This window comes from Chelonia mydas, chromosome 18, assembly GCF_015237465.2.
Source record: "Chelonia mydas isolate rCheMyd1 chromosome 18, rCheMyd1.pri.v2, whole genome shotgun sequence".
NCBI lineage: Eukaryota > Metazoa > Chordata > Testudines > Cheloniidae > Chelonia > Chelonia mydas.
The window spans coordinates 1,819,324-1,840,271 of record NC_051258.2 but is presented as its reverse complement, the minus strand read 5'-3'; the positions used below and the strand labels follow the sequence as shown (position 1 = coordinate 1,840,271).

General features: G+C 46.9%; 1 protein-coding gene across 8 annotated transcripts in view; it reads right to left on the bottom strand.

Annotated features, from left to right (window-relative positions):
- Nucleotides 1-1,647: 1,647 nt before the first annotated feature.
- Nucleotides 1,648-20,948, bottom strand: part of TMEM269 (transmembrane protein 269) — a 45,218-nt gene continuing 25,917 nt past the window's right edge. For all 8 annotated transcript variants that reach the window (XM_043531601.1, XM_037881092.2, XM_043531600.1 and 5 more), the window contains 4 exons: nt 17,954-18,051; nt 8,937-9,080; nt 7,010-7,210; nt 1,648-5,618 (listed from right to left, as the gene is read on the bottom strand). In XM_043531601.1, the coding sequence (XP_043387536.1) occupies nt 5,509-5,618; nt 7,010-7,210; nt 8,937-9,080; nt 17,954-18,051 (553 nt within the window). In that variant the 3' untranslated portion in view covers nt 1,648-5,508. The remainder of the gene's footprint in view (nt 5,619-7,009; nt 7,211-8,936; nt 9,081-17,953; nt 18,052-20,948) is intronic.

The following is a 20,948-nucleotide window of genomic DNA, read 5'->3' as shown; positions in this document are numbered from 1 at the left end:
GCTGCTTTCACACAACCAACGTACCTTCTGAAAGAAAGAGAGAAATGTGATTAAATTCTGCCAAGACCACACTGACAATCAAAATTAGTACAAAGATGTGTCCTTACGCCGATGTTAAGGTCATGTTGAAGCAAAAACTAAGAATACAGCCCTTGTGTGTCCAACTGTAAAGCAATGTTCTTTGCCAGTTATGGGAATGTTGTTAAAATGGCTGCCACAGCCAACAATAGCATGAGTTGGCAATGGCCCCATCTCTGAAAATCATTATTAGGTCATGCCCTGTGACTCTGCCAAGTTTCACACTTTTATCATAAAGCCCACAAGTCTTTTTTTTTTTTTTTTTTTGGGGGGGGGCGGAATCTGATTGGCTATATGAATTACCTCCAGCTACGGAGATGGTGATGTTTTTAACCCAAATGGGCTAAGTTATCGCTGGCAATGCTTCTCAGCCTTTAGTATTAGGGATGAATTTAGCCATTGCAGGAAGTTTTAGCCAGCTGATAGCATGCCTGCAGGGCAAAGCAGATTTCCTCCTTGGCAAAGTCATTTACTTCTCCCAGAGGTGATGCCAAGTCAAATAGTACCATATATGATCTAATGCTTTCTGGGAGTGCGAGAAGCAAGCTCTCCTTGTGACAGGGTTACCCTCACTGTTAAATAATTTGTGCATTATTCCAGTCTAAATTTGTCTAGCTTCAGCTTCCCCCTTGGATCTGGTGATACTTTTGTCTGCTAGATTGAAGACTCCTCTGTTCTACATCACTAGCAATTTTTAGTTCAAGATTGCATGTTTTTATGAGCTCTGCTCTAGTTCTAACACAGGTTAGTTCAGGGATGTCCTATGATCGGCGTTATACAGGACAGGCTGGGTGATCAGAGTGGACCCTTCTGGCTTTATAACCTATGACCGGTGTGTTAGTCATGTTGCTGCTCCTTGGTAGAAGCAATGGTTTTATTATGGCTGGGGTCAGCTTTTCAAGGCAGCCTTCTTTCTGCTGTAAGTGCAGTGATAAACAAGACCAGGCTCCTGCCATAAGGCGGAGGTTGTGTGCTATTAAAATACTGACCGGATCAAAACTGCATGATGCATAATAAATACTGGCCTTTCAAAGCACATTTACAAAAAGGAGGGATTTGGTTTGTTTGTTTTTTGAACACACAGGGAAAGTAGGGGTAGGTGTGTTAATACCATTTCCAAACTTGGATCCATAAAGAAATATGGATTTAGGGGCAATCCTTTTGGTCCTAGAGACTTCATCAAGATCACAGTGCAAGTCAGCAGCAGAGCTAGGAAGCAGTTCTACTAAGCTATCCTTTGCGCCATCTCCTGACTGGTACCTTCTGGAAAGTGTTCTCTTGTCCTCACTGGTCTGGTTTTCGTAGTGTATCATGTGACAGCGGTGGGAATTCCAATCTCCCATGGGAATGTTTGCTGTACCTCTTTGCATGCTAATAAGCAAGCCATTCTGCCAACACCCAGCCAAGCAGGGAACGCACTTTTGTCAAGCTACAGTGAGCAGAGTTGTATTCCACAGGATGCCTGTGTTTGAAGGCAAGAATTGTGGAAGATTTTCCTCACATGCTTTCAGTCTCCAGCTTCTTTGCTTTTCAGGAGCAAACAGATTTATAAACAAACAAAGCACAGCATTGGATGTTTCCCCAACATTTTATTTCCAGAGATTGAACTTCAATTTCAAGTACAAATTTTCCATTCCTGTGCCCTTTCCCCAGATAAAGCAAATGCAGGGGAGAAACAATACGTTTCACTACAGTGATCAGTAAAAAATAAATAGTCTAAAACTCCTGGACATCAAGACTTCATGTCATATTTTAAAAGAGCTGGTAGATTATTTTCTTCCCAACCAAAGATTTGATCAATAGAGGAGAAGAGTTCTGTCCCCACAGTATTCAGGTGGGGACGGAGCTAATTCTCTTTAAAATATATTCAGGACTTCAACAACAATAAAAACCCACACCACAGTTACTTCTGTACATTACATTACTATGTACATTTGTGATACATCTGCCAATTGAATGTTCTCTTGTTCACATTTCAGTTGCCAGAACAGCTTCACAGCAGTCTCCGGTCCTGCACACCACAGCTACAGATGAGCTACAGTCCATTTTGCCAGGCGGCTTCTTGCTTGGTGCGTTCGCTCGCTCCAACCCGTTAGTGGTGCCAGCAAATGTGCAAACAAAAAACGGGGACGTGGAAGTAATGCCAGGTGTAGTCACAGCATCAGATAAGGGGCCATGTTTAAAAACACTTGGGAAGAGTCAGAGCACTCTTGGAGCGAAGGCTATGCCTAATGGGAATGCTTCTGTTTGCCTTCCAGTTTTGCGTGTGTTGTGATAAGGTACCATACGGGTGGATTCCTAGCTACTCCCTGCTCCACTCCAGAGGGAGGGGTACTGAAGGCCTCATAATGGAGCCATTCTTCTTCTGGCTGCAGAGGTTGCATCAATACCACTGCCACTCAAACCAGCCACAGGGCTATGCCTGCGCGTAGGCACTCCCTGCTGCAGGGGCCGTGAGCAGCCACAATGCAAGAGAGACGAGGGCTCCAACAAGGCACTTTGAGCACAGATAGGAAGCCACTGTTTAGCCTGGCTAGTCTTATCCCCTCTAGTCAACAGGACCAAGTTTAGATACTTCTAAGGATGCGGATGCAATCAGAATTAGGGACTCAATGGCTTGAAAACAGTCACGTGCCCCTCTGCTTGGACCCACTGCAACAGCTGCCACATGCTCTTGTGCCTGAATACCACTGGTGAATGCGAGGATTGCTCCACTGGCCCTCCTGGGGCACGCAAGTGACTCGTTTGTCATGTTGAGACTCGAACACAGTGTGGCAGAAATATCAAGGTCTGGCACTGTGAAATGCTGAGCACCTTCAGTTGCATCTCCCAGGAGGCATTCAGGGCCTCGCAGGATCAGGCCTCTAGAAAGGGAGCTTCAAGGTGCAGGACTTGCTTCAGCAGTTCTCATCAGTCTGCTCTTCCAGGGGCACACTTTGAAGGTCAGGCTTATTTTCACAACCCTAGAGAAGGTAGGAGGCAGAATCTAGGTGCTTACATGACCCACTTTCCCCTTTCCCAGACAGCTCAAGTGAGAAAACCTCAACCTTTATGAGAACACGCATTTGTCAAAAAATTAAGGCAGAAGGATCTTACCCCAGTAGTTTGGCTATTTTATTTTCAAATGCACTCTCAGACTGAATCATTAATTAGGAGGACACCAATGTTAAAAACTAGTTAATCCAATGGCTATTTTAATTAATTTTCTTTATCGGAATGATACTCAAATCATAATTTGTCAATTGAGGCCATAACTTGAACTGTAAGGGCCTGATTTTGGTCTCACTCCAGCTTTACCCAGATGTTAGTCTGGCTTCAGTGACATTACTCCAGATTGACACCACAGCAAAGAGATCAGAATCAGATATCAAATGTTTCCAAAAATTTGTTTTACTGTTTTGCAATAGTTTTTGATCTAGCTACGCCTGGACTGACATAGGTGCATGTGTATTAGGTCAATTTCCCTGGTCTTTCATCTGAAGTGAAGTTTCGAGCCTCAGACTTGTAACCACAGGTACAGTCCAAGTTATGTCCAGGGAGAGGTTTTCACATTACCCAACAGTGAGTCGTCTTGGCAAAGTCCCTTCACCAGCAAAGTTTAGACAGTGGGCCAAATTCCTACCTCAGTAGGTACAACTCCAGTACAGGCAATAAAGCTGGGCCAAGTTCAGACCTGGTGCAACTCCACAGACTTCAATGTAATTACACCAGGATCCCAAACATTTAAGAGGTTATTCTTTATCCCTTGATCTGCTAGACACTTTTCCCTTTTCAGAGGCAGGTGCTTTGTAGTGGGATAGTCATAACTTTCCTTCCTTCAGCACAGGATTCTCTGAAATGATAAGGTCCCACTGCAGTGGGATTTTGGTCTGGTATAGTGTATGTATGGTTTTACGTTTCAAGTACAAGATGATCTCACTAGTCTGATTACTTCTATGTGAGCATTAGAGGAGTTGGTGGTTACAATTTATAATATACAGATCTCAAATTTCAATGGGGAGCTGTTCATAATTATCTAAAATAGTAAAATAACCAATCTACACTACTCTACTTTTTAGATATACCTCTGCTTTCTCAGCCTAACTCTGATGAGAAGCCAAGGCCCTTGGAGCAGGATAAAAGCCCTACCAGATACAGTATCTGCAGAGAATATAGGACTAGGTGATTCAATGTAAGCCATGTGCTTATGTTCAGTTAGTCACTGGCTCTTCTAAACATACATTTCCTAGCTGTGTCCTGCCGCAGTCTGGGCTGCATCGCACCACCTCTAGAAAGGGGTGGTACGTTTTCATCTTTCGTGCAAATGCAAACACTGTTGCTGAGAAGGACTGAGAGCAATTTCAAATTGTCCTCAATGATCCATTAAGAAAAAAACCACTGTTCTGCTCTCCTGTGTATTACAAATATACAAATAAACCTACTCTAACTATTTTCATGCCATTTCATTGGGTTAGGACAGGGGACTCCAACCTACAGGCCACCAGAGCATTTCATAAGGCCCACACCCTGCTTCAACACAATATACTAATGGCCGATTCATTAGCGTTTTGTCATCATGTTACATCATTTTAGTTTACACGAGTGTGTAAATAGACAATACTGTACATAGAAACAACCTCGCTAAATACATATGAAACAAGCAGAACTTCAAATATAAATCAATACAGATGCCTTGAAATCTGATTAAAATCTGTCAAATCTGTTTGGCCCACCCAAGGGTCGTGCTTAAGTTCCTGTGGCCCACCCGTATAATAAGGTTGGGCACCACTGGCTCAAGGTGTTAAGCAGCAGTTTTCAAATCAACATCTCAGTGCTTAAGATACCAATCTCAGTGCTTCTGATACTGATCCCAGCCTTCCTGGGCCTCTTCCAGAGTCACAGCTGAGGTTGGGCCTGTGGGGTCGTTAGAGGAACCCCCAGCGTGGGTGTCTACTGCCCTACAACTCTAGAAGAAGCAAATAACTTTACAAATTCATGATTTTAAGCATAATAAAAATCTGAAAATGAATTTCTCAACTTAAGTCCATACAGTATCTTTTTGTAAGGAATATGTACTCCCAACTTCAGCAAACCCTCCAATATCTGGGAGAGTTTAAATGAAGTTTCCCCAATTAACAAGCGTTAAACTTCATGTTAGTTATTACACGTGGTGTCAGAGAGCAGGCACGACATGGACACTTTGAAACAGGCAGGGGAGCGGCGTTAACACACAGGTACTTCCTACCACTCCAGTTTGAAAGTGTTATTTGAAGTGACAAGTCGCTGTTACTTTCAAGTATAGATGATTTCAATGATGGAACCTTTAGTAAGGATTAGGCAACTCATGGATGTTAACACAGGATAAGTCTTCATTTAGGTCACAGGTGTTGCCTTTGGCAGGTTATCATGGTGACACATGAAGCTGTCATCTACACAATATCAAGCGTGCAGTTAAACTTTGCTGCTCCACAAGGCGACTGGAAAGAAGATGTAAGTAGTAGACCAAACGAGATAGTAGAGAGAGACTATTGAATAGGAAGAGAACAAAACCATCAGGATACCTGCAACAGGAAAGTAGCACAGAAAAGTAGGTCAGATACAATTGACAAGGTTAAACAAATGTAAATATGCATTTCACACACTTCCCCAAATCCCTGCCTTTCTGTCACTGAAAGATTTTCTAGCAGGTTTGAGCCTAAAAGATTATTCTGTTCACTGCTGGAAATAAGTCCTTTTAAAAAACACCAGACACAGGTTGTTTAGTATGATCTGGTCTTCTCTTGCACCTTTCACAGCACGTAACTCTGCGGCAAAAGGAGCCATTGCCACCACGTATAATGTACTTCATGATCTTAAAAGAGAAATATATAATCCATGAAAGTACAAGCTGCCAGAGCTACTCTTCTATACACCAGCAAAAACCTACTGCCTTCAAGGAAGTTGTGTTAAAGACTGCGACAGCAAACAGAGAGAAGGGTACTGCTAGACGCAGATGTAATGCCATTCCCATCTCAGAGTCTCTGCTGTGCAGCATACAGCTACTAGCCAAAGTTTTAACACTTAAACTGGCTCTTGTCACACTGCCTTCCTGCAGCACCATGCACAGTGCAGCGGCCAGCCTGGTGAATGAGTTTCATGACCCCACCTTTGTATACACACAGTGCTGTGCTTCTACTATTTCCATGCCATGTCTAGAAGTCTGACAAAATAATTTTCTGGCTGTTTCATGGGTTCTATAAATGAATAAAAAAATTAATAAAAAATGCAATTGTCCAGTATGAGCTGCTGGGTATTTTACACCTTCCTCTGAAACATCTGGTACTGGCCATTCCCAGAGAAAGGAAACTGAGCTAGATGGACCATTGATAGGATCTGGCATGACACTTTCTATGCTTCTGAATCATCTAGGTTTATTTCAGGGAAGAGGGAGCATGACCTAAGAGTTTGATCATAGCAAGTGAGAGTTGAGAAACTGGTTCTATTCCTAATCCAAACATGGCCACTATGTGATCTTACACAAGTAACTTCTGTGCCTCTGCCTCTTTGCCGATCCCTAAACACTGAGAAAACGCTCTTCCCCATTTTGTAGTGTGTATTCACAATGTCTCTGGTGACAAGCACTATGGACATTCCACGTATTCTTATTTCTGCTTCTCTTAAAGAGGCACACACTGTATTCAGGCAAGTAAGAATCCCCTCATGTTTCAAACACATGTTGAAGAAGATATATATTTTAGGTTTACAGTACAAAAAAGGAATGTATATTTTCATACAGCTCCCAAGAACTCTGGTTCACATTAGTTTACCCTTTCCATCAGTTCGGCTGAAGGATGAAGTCAGAGAAGGGACTAGATAATGAAGGGCAAAAGCACTATGCCTTCACCCCTTGTGTGTGTGTTATAAGAAACAAATGAGAGCCAAGGTTTTGTGCTGGTTTGTTTTAAAAACTTACCCCCTGCATAGACCATCTTTTTCCAGAGCTGGGACTCCAGTACTTTGTCATGGGGATAGAAGCCCTGGTCAACCATGAACAGGATCATTATCATGGCCACAATCCGTAGAACCACAAGGTTGCCCCCTGTCAAGAGGTATGTGCCCGTCAGGAGGGAAGAAGCATAGGGACAGGGCAGGCCTCGGTACATGAAAGGGATTCCTACAAGAAAGAGGAAGGAATGGGTGACTTTTCCTTTTTAAATGGCCACAAAGCTATAAGACAGAGGATTCTGGGAAATAAAAGAGAATGCTTGGTTCAGCCCTAAAAAGGGGACATGGACAGATTAACCAAAAATTTGAACAGTTCTTCCCCAGTTTTATTTGTAACACCTGAGATAAGAAAAATGAACACTTAAAAACCACGTTTCACCATTTTCTGTGTGTATTTTTCGTTTCCCTCAGCTGGACATCACCAACGATTAGACAGGGGAACAGACTATCTGGGAGTTCTCACTGTGCCCATCACCACAGTATCTCAACGCTAAGAAAATGGATCATAACCGAAAGAAGGACTGCAACCAAAATAGGGTCGTGGGCTAATTTTCCCTCCCTCCTTCCCCTCGAGCAATCAGGACTACATTTGTTTTCTTCTTTCCTCTCTTCTCCTCCCCAAGAGGTTTCCTCCCTCTTGCTTTCCTCTCTTCCACCTTCTCTTTCGTTGCTCTCTCACTCCAGCCATTGAAAGGGAAAATGCAGATGTTCACTGAGTCTTGGAGCACGGGGGAAACCCCAGATGACTGGAGGAAAGTCAATGTTGGGCCAGTTTTAAAAAGGGTTTAAACAGGCCGACCCAGGTAGTTATAGGCCTGTCTGCCAAACATCGACCCAAGAATTAAAAGGCGGCAACGCAATTAACGAAAGTCAACATGGGCTTATGGAAAACAGACCTTGCCTCACTAAACGTGGTATCTTTTTGAGGAGAGTACTTTTATCAACCAAATTTATAACCGTGCTACTGTAATTTCCTGAGACTTCTGTAAGGCAAGTGACTCGGTGCCACACCACATTTTAATTCAACAGCTAGAACAGTATAAAGTGAACATGGCACACATTCAATGGACTAAACGGGCTAACAGAGTCTCAACGTGTAACTGTAAATGGGGAGCCGTCACCAAGTGGGTGTGTTTCCACTGGGGTCCCTCAGGGATTGGTTCTTGGCCCTGCGCTATTTCACATTTCTATCAATAACCTGGGAGGAAACATAAAACCACCACTGATAAAGTTTGCAGATGACACAAACATTGGGCAAGTGGCAAATAATGAAGAGGACAGGGCATGGATACAGTTTGGAGAGTTTAATGTGTTGTTAACAGCACAGATAGAGACTTTCAACGTTAGTGTCTAACATATACACAGCATCTCACCCACTCTCTCCCACAGAGGGCAAAACTATATCCTCTGAAAGAAAAACCTGCTGGAGTGGGACAGAGAGACCAGGAAACTCCACAAGGAGAACATGGTGGCCCCGAGGAGCCTGAACCCTTCCTACTGCTCCCCAGCCCCCAGGGGCTGACCTGCTCCCTCCTCCACAGCAGCAGAGATCCATCACTGGGGCCTCCCACACCCACCCACAGGTGCCACCACTTGCAGCAGTGGATATGAAATAAAACCAATGAGAGTCCGCACTGTTTAGAGCAGCCTCAGAAACTCACAGGGCATGGCTGCTTCTCAGCTACAGGAGTTCAAAAAGCAGGACCAGCACGATTCTCTCATTCCATTTCCTCCCAGCAGGAGGTGCTGCCCGGCCCGTGTTAGCAGAGACTAGAACAGAACTCCTACAACTAGGTGACTGACTTTCAGCCACATTACACCCTACTTACACGCCCTTATTACTGGCTGTAGCCATGCTCCAGACCCACGCAGAGGAAGGGAGACCACGCACTTACCACTCGAGAAGAAACACAAGCGGGTAAAGACTGCGAGCACATAGACCATCGCCAGCAAGCCATCCAGGATCCCGTGAGCCTGCAGCAGCAGAGCTGTGGCCAGACCGAATGACGTGAAGTCAGCAAAGTCATCCAGCTTGGCACCTGCGCGAGTGACAAGTAGCTGCTCAGTGACCACGCAACCTGATCCCCGCACCACAAATGGCAGGAAGGGGCAAACAGATTTCCCAAACCCAGCAGTGCTCTTGGGGTGAGTCTAGCATCACCCACTAGGGAACTCCATGGGCTGGACACGACTAGCACCATCACCACCAACACAGCACGTCCCTTACAGAGACTAAAGGAGCTACAGCTATGCCTTGCTCATGACCCGTAAGTGTCTAGACAGGGAGATTTCTGACAGCAGGGGTCTCTTTAGCCCAGCCAAGGCAGAATAAGAGCCAAGAGCTGGAAGTAGAAGCTAGTCACACTCAAGTGGAAATAAGGCCCAACTGTGTAACTGTAAAGATAACAAACCACTGGAAGAACTAAGTAAGGGACATGGTGGGGTTACTCTCTGGCTTGGGCTCCAGCGAGGCAGATGATGGCAGGAAAGATGTTCCAGCTTTGGCGGATGGGAAGAGTCAAGTTTTGACCTTTGATTTTATAAACCACTTGGAACAGTCAGCTAGGCACATTTTAAACTGCCCCCACTTTCTGGTGCAACTCCTTTCACCTCAAGAGAGACCTGCCCTATTGGCTCCTTAAGGCCTCCCTCTGCCCTTCTGCCAAAGAGGAGAGTACTGAGCCTGGAGGATAGGGAGAGGAGATGGATCCTCTTGTCAAAGGGTTCATTTTTTCCCCACACTATTTCTGACCCATCCATGATCAAGTTCTACCTGATGAAGAAGGAGCTGAGTTAGGCATTCAGGCTTGGTACCTCCCAGGGCATGCATGAGAAGTTTAGTTTGCAAAGTGGATGAGTTTCTCCACTTTGAGAGCTCTCCTGTCCCCTCAAATGAGCCATATCCTCCTCGCCTTTCCCCAGCCCTTTCCACACAGCCTTAGCGGAGCACTGAACTTGGCTTGTTTCACATTCAGTGCACAGTAAGATACAAGATTTTCTCTCCTTCAAGGCTACTACGGGTGTGAAACGGCACCTAGGATCACCACCGCTCCCTCCCCTCCCCACACGCAACAGCCTTGGAAGAGCTGGCGGAGGTGCTCGCTGGAGCGGTACTGTTAGTCTTCAGTCAGCCCTGGAATGCTGGAGAAGTTCCAGAAGAAAGCTGGTGTGGTGCTGAGATTTAGAAAGGGTAAGTGAGTTGACCCAGGTAATTACAGACCTGTCAGTCTGATCACGGAGCGGCTGACACAGGACTCAATTAATACAGAATTAATAGTGGTGCTGGAAATTATTTTCTTAATACATTTATTGCGGTTTGCCCTGACTCAGCTGCCACACAAGCATTCTTTTATTAGTCCCAAAGGCCACTTGATGTTGGTTACATCCAAAATACAGATGTAAACAGATAAACTCACAATTAATATCCACCAACAATACAGTGATAAGCAAATAAGTGATAAGCCAAAACACAACCAGATCAGGCCTGGGATTCACCTTCCCATGAAAGCACGACTCCAGAGAGGTAAGGAAAAGCTCGGACAAGGAACCCGTAGAAAAACCATGCTTTATATACACTAATGCATGAGGGATGTCATTGCGAATTACTGGACCTTCGCTAAAGTCAGCTGAAGCAGTTTATATTGCTTTGCCGTATTTTTCCCGAGCTACTGGTCTAAGCATTTCTAACCAATTATTTACTATGCCTGGGATCCAGTTAACACATTCTCTTTATTTCTGCTGCTTATCCTAAATCTTAAATAAGAAAACTCTAGTACTTCCAGGCCCAATACAAGTCTAACACGAACAATCCTTCATTCTCGTGATCTCTTTCTTTTTTGGTCTCATGGTTCAGGCCTATCACGCATATTAAAATGCGCACTCAATTTAAAACCATAGTTTAGTGGGGTCTAATGTGGGCTTATATTCCTATAGAAGGGTAATATAATCAATGCCAATCAACACGGGTAAATAGAAAGTAGATCCTGTCAAACTAACTCTCTTTTTTTGACGGGATTACAAGTTTGGTTGCCAAAGGTAACAGTGACTTAATATACTTAGACTTCTGAAAGGCATTTGACATGGAACTGCATGTTATATGCATTAAAAGCTGCCTAACTGATAGATCTGAAAATGTAATTGTAAGTAGGGGATCATCGAGCCGATGTGTTTGTAATGGGCTCAGACTCTTAGCCCGACGCTGTTTCACATTTTTAATCAGTGACCTGGAGGAAAACAAAATAATCACTAATTATGTTTGCAGAGGCCACAAAACTGAGGGAGTGGTAAATAATGAAGACAGGTCATTGATACAGAGTGATCTGGATCACTTGGTAAACTGGGCACAAGCTAACAATATGCATTTTAATGTGGCTAAACGTATCCATCTAGGAATAATGAATGTGGGCCATACTTACAGGATGGGGGACTCTATCCTGGGAAGCAGTGGGGGTCATGGAGAATCATAGAATATCAGGGTTGGAAGGGACCCCAGAAGGTCATCTAGTCCAACCCCCTGCTCCAAGCAGGACCGATTCCCAGTTAAATCATCCCAGCCAGGGCTTTGTCAAGCCTGACCTTAAAAACCTCTAAGGAAGGAGATTCTACCACCTCCCTAGGTAACGCATTCCAGTGTTTCACCACCCTCTTAGTGAAAAAGTTTTTCCTAATATCCAATCTAAACCTCCCCCATTGCAACTTGAGACCATTACTCCTCGTTCTGTCATCTGCTACCATTGAGAACAGTCTAGAGCCATCCTCTTTGGAACCCCCTTTCAGGTAGTTGAAAGCAGCTATCAAATCCCCCCTCATTCTTCTCTTCTGCAGACTAAACAATCCCAGCTCCCTCAGCCTCTCCTCATAAGTCATGTGCTCTAGACCCCTAATCATTTTTGTTGCCCTTCGCTGGACTCTCTCCAATTTATCCACATCCTTCTTGTAGTGTGGGGCCCAAAACTGGACACAGTACTCCAGATGAGGCCTCACCAGTGTCGAATAGAGGGGAACGATCACGTCCCTCGATCTGCTCGCTATGCCCCTACTTATACATCCCAAAATGCCATTGGCCTTCTTGGCAACAAGGGCACACTGCTGACTCATATCCAGCTTCTCGTCCACTGTCACCCCTAGGTCCTTTTCCGCAGAACTGCTGCCTAGCCATTCGGTCCCTAGTCTGTAGCGGTGCATTGGATTCTTCCATCCTAAGTGTAGGACCCTGCACTTATCCTTATTGAACCTCATCAGATTTCTTTTGGCCCAATCCTCCAATTTGTCTAGGTCCTTCTGTATCCTATCCCTCCCCTCCAGCGTATCTACCACTCCTCCCAGTTTAGTATCATCCGCAAATTTGCTGAGAGTGCAATCCACACCATCCTCCAGATCATTTATGAAGATATTGAACAAAACCGGCCCCAGGACCGACCCCTGGGGCACTCCACTTGACACCGGCTGCCAACTAGACATGGAGCCATTGATCACTACCCGTTGAGCCCGACAATCTAGCCAGCTTTCTACCCACCTTATAGTGCATTCATCCAGCCCATACTTCCTTAACTTGCTGACAAGAATACTGTGGGAGACCGTGTCAAAAGCTTTGCTAAAGTCAAGAAACAATACATCCACTGCTTTCCCTTCATCCACAGAACCAGTAATCTCATCATAAAAGGCGATTAGATTAGTCAGGCATGACCTTCCCTTGGTGAATCCATGCTGACTGTTCCTGATCACTTTCCTCTCATGTAAGTGCTTAAGGATTGATTCTTTGAGGATAATCAGCTGACCATGAGCTCCCAGTGTGACACTGTGGCCAAAAGAGCTAATGTGATCCTGGGATGCATAAACTTTATTACTCCTGAGTACATTCTGCACCACAAAATAATAAATTCTGTGCATAGTATTTTAAAATTCTGCAAAATTCTGAAAATTTTATTTGTCAAATAAATGTGGACACTCCAGATTGGCACTGGGAAGCACAAGCCACTGGCTGCACAGAGGTGGGAAATCATTGTGCGGCTCCCCCCAGGACACGGACTCAGCAGTGAGGCTGCACCCGACCCTGACACAGCGCAAGCCAGGCCTACCCCAGAAACACCCCAGGGCCCTGCTCCTCCGTGCCAGGTACACCAGGTGCGGGCAGGCAGGCTCAGGAAGGCATGATCCGAGTGTGGAGGGGCCTAGTGTGGGGGGATCCAGGTGTGGGTTGAGATAGTTCTGTGTGTGGCAATCTGGGCGTGGGAGGGATCTGGATGCACAGTGGCTTGTTGGGGGTTTTTGGGTGCAACAGTAATGGGACTCCACAGGGGGATCCAGGTGAAGGTGGTTGAGGCTCGGCAGGGGGGTCTGGGTGTGGGGAGCTCAGTGGGAGGGTCCAGATGCTGGGGGAGTGCGGCTCAGTGGGGTCGGGATCCAGGTGCAGCTGGTCAGGGCTCAGTAGGGTGGGGATCTGGATGCAGGTGGCTCATTAGGGTGGTTTAGGTGCAGGGGGAGTGGGGCTTGTCGGGGGGGGGGCCGGGGTTCTGGGTGTGTGTGTGGGGGGGGTGAGGCTCGGCAGGAGGGTCTGGGTATGAGGGGGTCTAGATGCACAGGGGTTGGGGGGATGGGGGAGCAGCTCCCTGTACAGTGATCTCTTCCCCTGCAGCTGAGGAGCAATAGGTGCAGGAAGGTGAGGGGGAGAAGGGGAAGGCCAGTTTGCAGAGCTTCCTACAGCCGGGGGAGAAGTCTGGGGGTGGGTCTGACACAGCCCCAGATGCTGTGTGGGGGGAAGAGGAAGTCCCGTCCTCCCCAGCCCAGCCGGGACTAGCAGCTGAGCCCAGCATAGGGTGGGAGCAACCAGCCAGGTCTTCCCCAGTCCCGTCCCCCGCCCCACAGTGAGTTACCGCTCTGCCAGCTGCCCTGGGCACCCGAAACATACTGCTGGGGAGGGTCGTATGACCGCTCTTGTGGCTTCCCTTTGCTTCCTCATCAGAAAGTCATTTTCTGTGGGGAAGAAAAGAAATCTGCAGGGGACATAAATTCTGTGCACGCACAGTGGTACAAAATTCCCCAAGGAGTAATAAACAGGGGATTCTGGAGTAGGAATAGAGGTTATTTTACCTCTGCATTTGGCACTGGTGTGACCGTTGCTGGCATCCTGGGTCCAGATCTGGTTCTCACAATTCAAGGAGGATGTTGGTAAATTAGAGCGGGTTCAAAGAAGAGCCACGAGAATGATTAAAGGATTTGAAAACCTGCCTCATAATGATAGATTCAAGAAGCTCAATCTATTTAGCTTAACAAAGAGAAGGTTAAGGGGTGACTTGATCACAGTCTGTAAGTACCTACACAGGGCACAACTGCTTAATAATGCGTTCTTCAATCTAGCAGAGAAAGGGCTAACACAATTCAGTGGCTGGAAGTTGAAGCTAGACAAATTCAGACTGGATATTAGGTCTAAAATTTTAACAGTGAGGGTAATTAACCACTGCAACAATTTACCAAAGGTTGTGGTGGATTCTCCATCGCTGAGAATTTTAAAATCAAGATTCAGCGTTTTTCTAAAATATCTGCTCTAGGAATTATTTTAGGTAACTTCTCTGGCCTGTGTAATATCGGAGGTCAGACCAGATGATCACAATGGTCCTGTCTGGCCTTGGAGTCTATTAATCTACAAAGAGTAGGTGCCCTTTGGCTTAAGAACTTTCCTGCTTACTTCAGCTGAGGAATGTCAAAGGCATAACCTGTTTCCCTGCCCTGGCACAAACCCACCCGCACCTGAGGACAAGCCAGAGTCCCACACTCCCAAGATTACCAGGTACTGGAGGCAGTCACCATTTATAATGAATCCTGCCAGTTCAGATAGTTGGACAGAGCCAGCACTAACCAAGTACTGGCTAAGAGAAAGGCAGTCCTCTGCTTCCCCCACTTCCTGTACTTGCCAAGATTCCAGTGGAGGCTCCCCATTGACTTGTGCAAGTGTCATGGTGCACAGTACAGTCAGAAGTACACCACACCCTAGAGCATGAGACACCAGAATTGGTGCCACCACAAGATGGGTTTGAGTCAATGGGGAAGGACAGGGCATAAATAGCACCAGCACAATCTAGAGTTATGGGAGACAGGAGGTGCTGCAGGAAAGGAGGAAGAGGAACTGGTCTGGAGAAGGTAATTAAGAGAGCTTCTGTTCTTGCTCTTTCATAACACCAGAACAAGGGACCATTCAATAACATTGAAATGTGACAAATTCAAAACTGATAAAAGAAAATCCTTTACATAGTGGGCCTCATTTACACAGTGAGTCTGTGAAACTCATTGCCAGGCTGTTGTTGAGGCCAAGAAGTTGGTAACATTCAATGAGGGATCAAGAACAAGAATATTCAGCATTACAATAACTAATGCTAACAAAAGAAATTCTGGAAGGGAGGGATATAAAACTGGATGCTGCAGGGCTTAACCTGATCTCTGATTATATGGGTTTAGAACAAGACATTCACATGGGGGTTCAATTAGCCCACATCTGCCAGCCAAGAGGGTTCGTGCACCTTCCTGTGGCATCTGGTTCTGGGGCTGGGCATGTCAGGGGCAGAATACAGGACTAGAAGGACAAGGGGTCTGAGCTGGTATGGTGTCTTCCTATGTTTCTGCTTTCCTCCCCTGAAAGAGTACTAGGACAGAGGTCTGGGGTTTTTTATTGTAAGTTAAAGCTCTGGATACTCTACTCCCCCGAGCAGGTACTTTTACTTCATTCGTCTTGGGGGCCCAAATTATTATTAGTAGCAATTATTTGTTTTGTAAGACACAAAAGACTTTTACTGCACTAGACAGTTAAACCCAGCCCCAAAGAGTTACTGTCTGCAAGAGAAGAGGAGTTCAAGCTCTGTTTTTAGGACTCGGTCTTCGTTTTCCCTGAAGACCCTTTCTTTTAAAATTGGCACCTTCTTCTATGCTCCCTGGGTGTATCAAAGCCTCATCTGCCAACTTCACTGACTAAAATAAGTGTAGTTGTTTTTATTCCCATTGGCCCTGGAGAGCCAAGCTACAGCAGAGGGAGCAGGAGTCGGTTCTGGCCTGCGTATCGTCAGAACTGTTGACTCCCCGAGCCTTATGGAACAACCTAGCTTGACTCCTGGTTCCCAAGGGCACCTGGCAGGGCTGCCAGTTAGAAAAATGCTGCTTATAAACCAAGCACACCTGATCTAGAGTCGCTGAGAGACAACAAACCTGGAGAGCACCACAACGCCTTCTTCCTAGGAAACCAGTGAGCCAGTGGGGCCAGAGGCCGAGTTGCTCAGATGGAGGCAGTGTCACAGCTCAACCCTACGCATGCTGCTCTAGTCCCAAACATGGACTTACCTGGCTGCATGCACAGGACAATCCTACATGGGGCACAGAGAGTCCATCATAGAGAAACAACCTGGGAATGTCCAGGGGCCTGGCTGTATAGTCCTTGCACTCCCAAGGCCCAATTCGGTGTTGCCCTGGGGCAATCATTCACACCAGTCCAACACAGGTGTTAAATGCCACCATTCAGATTTGGGAGCGGGAGTTTATACTCACTTTGCACTTGTGTAAAAGACTCCCCCAAGTGCAGGGCAATGGCGAATCTGACCCCAGTGACTGCAGTGGAGGCTTTGGGTGGGTTAAAAATGTAGCACTGGACTCCAGATCCCTACCCATCTCATGAACTTCTCTTCTGAATACTACATTTAGCCCTCTGCCCTTGCAAGGCTGATTCTGTATTCACATACTCCTGTGGTACAGCAGGCCTAGAACCATACCATATAACTCTTCGCTCTGGTCTGAAGGATAACAGATGAAGGTGGACTGCACTGGAAATTTGGATCTAATATACAATTTCTCTCCTCTGCCTCCAAGCAGGCTCTTCCATTAGCATGCTGCAGGAGCTGACGTAGAGCAATCACTATGGCCCAAATAGTTGGGTGGGAAAAAAACAGATGGCAATAGAAAACTAAGGGAGGTTTCTCTCAGTTTCCCTACCAGATCATTTATTGGCGATACAGGGAAGTTGCCTCCCTGCAGAATTAGAAGGGTTTTAAACCCACCCATCGGCAAGACTCACCACTCCAGAGTTTCACATGGATCTTGGGCCAAGCCAGAAACAAGGGCTCTTTGCAGTCAATCTGATGGTGGAAGATGAATGGAGAGCACCCATCCACATATGTGGATCCCCACTGGAAGCGGAGTCAAGGGGAAGAGTGCAGCAGAGGTCTCCATTCCACAGCCTCTGGATAGAGATGCAGTATGTTTCCTCTCTCTGTCCAGACACCAGGGTCAAGGCCTGTTATTTTCCCCTCCCACACGGAATTTGCTCCCCACCTGTGTTTTCCACACTGACAGCTCAAACTGATATGGTTGTTTTAGTGATTCATAACGGCCTGTCTGCAATGCCATCGTCTACGAGAACGACTGGAGAAACTGCTGCTGCTGGGCGGCTACCAGGAGAGGCACCGTGTTAATGGCTATTGAGTTTTGGTGTTTCAATTTGCAACAAGGAAGGCTAGAATTAAAAAGACATAATCTGAAATCCTCTGGATTCTAACACGTTCCAGGCAAACTGGGGACTAACTGCGATTCTGAAGAATGCTTTTAAAGCACAGAATCCTGACCGAAATCTCAGAAATTCTACAGGCAAACGACCCTACGTTTAGCAAGAAGCCCCCAGCACCAATGTGTGTAACGATTACCTGGCACAACAGTCTCTGTGCTTGGAAACCCACCTGGCTGGGAGAGCAGCGATGGGGTAGCAATACAGCCCGTGGGCTAATTTTATCCCTAGGGTGCAATTTATCCTGCCCGACAGGGATGAGTGGACCCGTTATGTCTCGTTGGCTCATGAAGTAGATTGGACACTGCCTGTCTCACAGCCTGAGCAACAGGCCTCGTATTCTGAGCTTCTAAAGGACGACAAGACGGAACTCACCCAGGGCTGAGCAAGCGTTCAATTGCCTAGCAACCGCTCCGTCAGCGAGGTCAAGCAGGAACCCAATCAGGAGCAGCCAGCAAGCACAGTGGTATTGCCTAGAGGACAAGAGCAAGGGAAGGGCATTAGCGTCTCCATGGCTACGTCAGGTTCATAACAGGCAACAAGAGCGTTAATTTTCAGGGTTGCTGGGAGACAGCCTGCGAAGCTGGAATGCGCATGGCTCTGCATCAGTACAGGAGCCTGAAGTCAGAGCTCACGCCCAGATCTTCTGTTACACGCCGCCTTTCCCACCTCCCAGGCAGTAGCTCTCCCAGGGGCCGGCCCGCGCCTCCTGCTGCCTTGTTCACACAGGCTCTCCGGAAGGGGAAGAAGCACTTACAGTGGAGGAGCAAATTCCACCCTGTGATGTGAGGGAGACAAGAGTCCTGTCCCGTACACATGCCACTTGCCCAGCCTTGGAAGAAGGGGGCGTCCTTGACCTTGACCACAGGCAGGGGCTGACAGGCTTCAATAGGGAAGCATTAGAGGATAATCACACAGGGGAGGAGGAGGGCAGTCAGCAGTGTGTCCGCGATGGCATGGCCTTGACCGAACCGGATTAAAGTGCATAAGAGCTTCCCAGGGAGATCAAGCAGCCAAAACAGATTTGGCAGGGGAGCGTTACAAGATGCCTCAGCACGGGGGCAATCATTTTTGCAGCGCAAAATAAGTCCCTCCCCAGCTCTTCACTCTCCTGCCGCTGTCCCCCCAACGTGCCTATGGATCTCCTGCATTGTCCTTCCAAGGGCCCCTCTGTTTTGTTCAAGTTGTGTCTCTGTCCCTTCCAGGTGTAAATGGAGGACAGAATTTGGTCCAACTTAGTAACAGGATACTGACTAGCAGTACAGTGCTGCGACTTCCTGGGCTCTGGGAGTTACTGTAACATCTGGCCAAGGCATCACTCATGGGCGGCGAGAATAACAGACTCAGCCTCCCCTCGTGCAGCCACTGCTGCCGGACCCCGGTTGTGGGTTTGGTGGGGGAAATTTTTGCTTTTTATTACGCCCCATGCAGGTTCTGGGGTGGCTGAGGCAGCGGAATGTGCTACTCAGCTTCCTGGGTTCATCAGTAACTCGCTAGACTCCAGGGAGATGACTGATGACCCCAGGAAGCTGAGTAAGACATACCGCCTCTCAGCCACCCCAGAACCTGCATGGGGCATAGCAAAATCTCAGGTTCTTCTTCTGGAAGAGAGACGACAACAGCTTTTGAATTTTCCCATGGGGAGGCTTGGGGTCTGCAGAGGGGAGGTGCGGTTGTGGTGGCTCTGACCAGCCAGGGCTCCTCTAAGCAGGTTGGGGGGGCCCCCCTCAGGGCTCCGGCTGGCACGGGGCTCCTCTGGCAGGGGGGGGGGGGAGAGGGCAGGGTGGTTTCAGGGCTCTGGCTGCGGAGGGGAGCAAGGGGAAGGGGTGGAGTTGGGGCTCCACTCGCCACTCATGGCTTCGCTGCTTTCATAAGCACCGCATTTATTCATTCCTGTGCACCAGGCACATCCCTTAGGCTGCTGTAGGACAATCTCCATTTGGTTGCTGTGGTACAAAGTGGTATCCAAACGGCAACAGAATCCCTGTCCTTCAAGGAGTGTCTGTTCATCTGTCATCCCCATCTACCTAATTTGTTGTGTTCACTTCACCTGGAGGGAGAAAGGGCGAGTGTCTCTCGTCCAAACAGAGCTAATACATTTCCCTGCAGGCATGCGATGATCGCAGAGGTTCCTAAATAGGATTCATGAAGAGGGCCTTACCAAATTCATAGCCATGAAAAACATGTCATGCACCATGAAATCTGGTCTCCCCTGTGAAATCTGGAATACTGTAGGGGGGTCACGGTATTGCCACCCTTTCTTCCGCGCGGCCCTCAGACCTGGGCGGATGGAGAGTGGTGGCTGCTCGCCGGGCACCCCGCTCTGAAGGCAGCACAACAGAAGGGAACCGTCCTGACTTCTGTGGGCAGCAGCGCTCCTTCAGAGCGGGGTGCCCGGCCCCCAGCTACTGCTCTCATGCCCCCCCCACAATAGTCTTGAGACCCTCTTTTGGGTCAGGACCTCCCCTATGAGAAATGCCGACGTCTGAACACATCTGCAAAATTTGCTATTTATGCCATGACCAACCCGTGAAAAACTTGTGATTTCTCCACGATTTAAGTAGACCTCTATTCATAGATGGGATATTTGGGTGCAAACCCCAAATTGTGTGGTTTAATACCACTTAGAAACGACAGTAATAGGGGTTATAGAAATATCCAAAATAGGTACTGGGTTGTCCTATTATGTTCTCTTGCACAATTTTTGTTTGCGCCATGGATCAAAATGTTTGTATTGTAATTTCACAGTTTTCATTACACTGCATACCATGAACTCCTGGCCCTTTGCACTGCCAGCCAGGATAGAACTCAGCTCCTCCAGTTATGAAAGCAGAATCTCCTCCCACTTGAGCTAAGTGTTGAATAATAAATATTTCTTTTGATTTTATAGACTAAGTTTTTTGTTTAAAAAACACCCAAACCTAAATTTGGGGGCTCTATTGCTTGACATCTCCCTTCCCCCCTCACTTTAATATTAACATAAATGGTGCATTAGGGAGCCATCTGTGTTACCACAACAGAGTCATGTACACCACGATCAGATCTGTAGTGTGGACAGGAGCTAGCCGTATTGTAACCAGGTCACATAACGAAGCTAAAGCCTGGCATGTGACCAAGGCTCAATTACAGAGCTTTACTCTAGTCAGTGGAACTAGGCCAATTTACACTATGGGGGACTAAGACACCAGCCCTTTTACTGAGCTGTAACCAGGCCTCCAACTCTGTTTTTGTAGCTGCAGACAGGCTTAAAGTGAAGCTAAGGAGAGCAACAACTGCACACTAGACTGCCACGTTGGCTTTGCTCCAGGAAAGTGTCTCCCTGTGATTCCCGCTCCTGAACGAAACAGCACACAAGTGATATCACATGGAA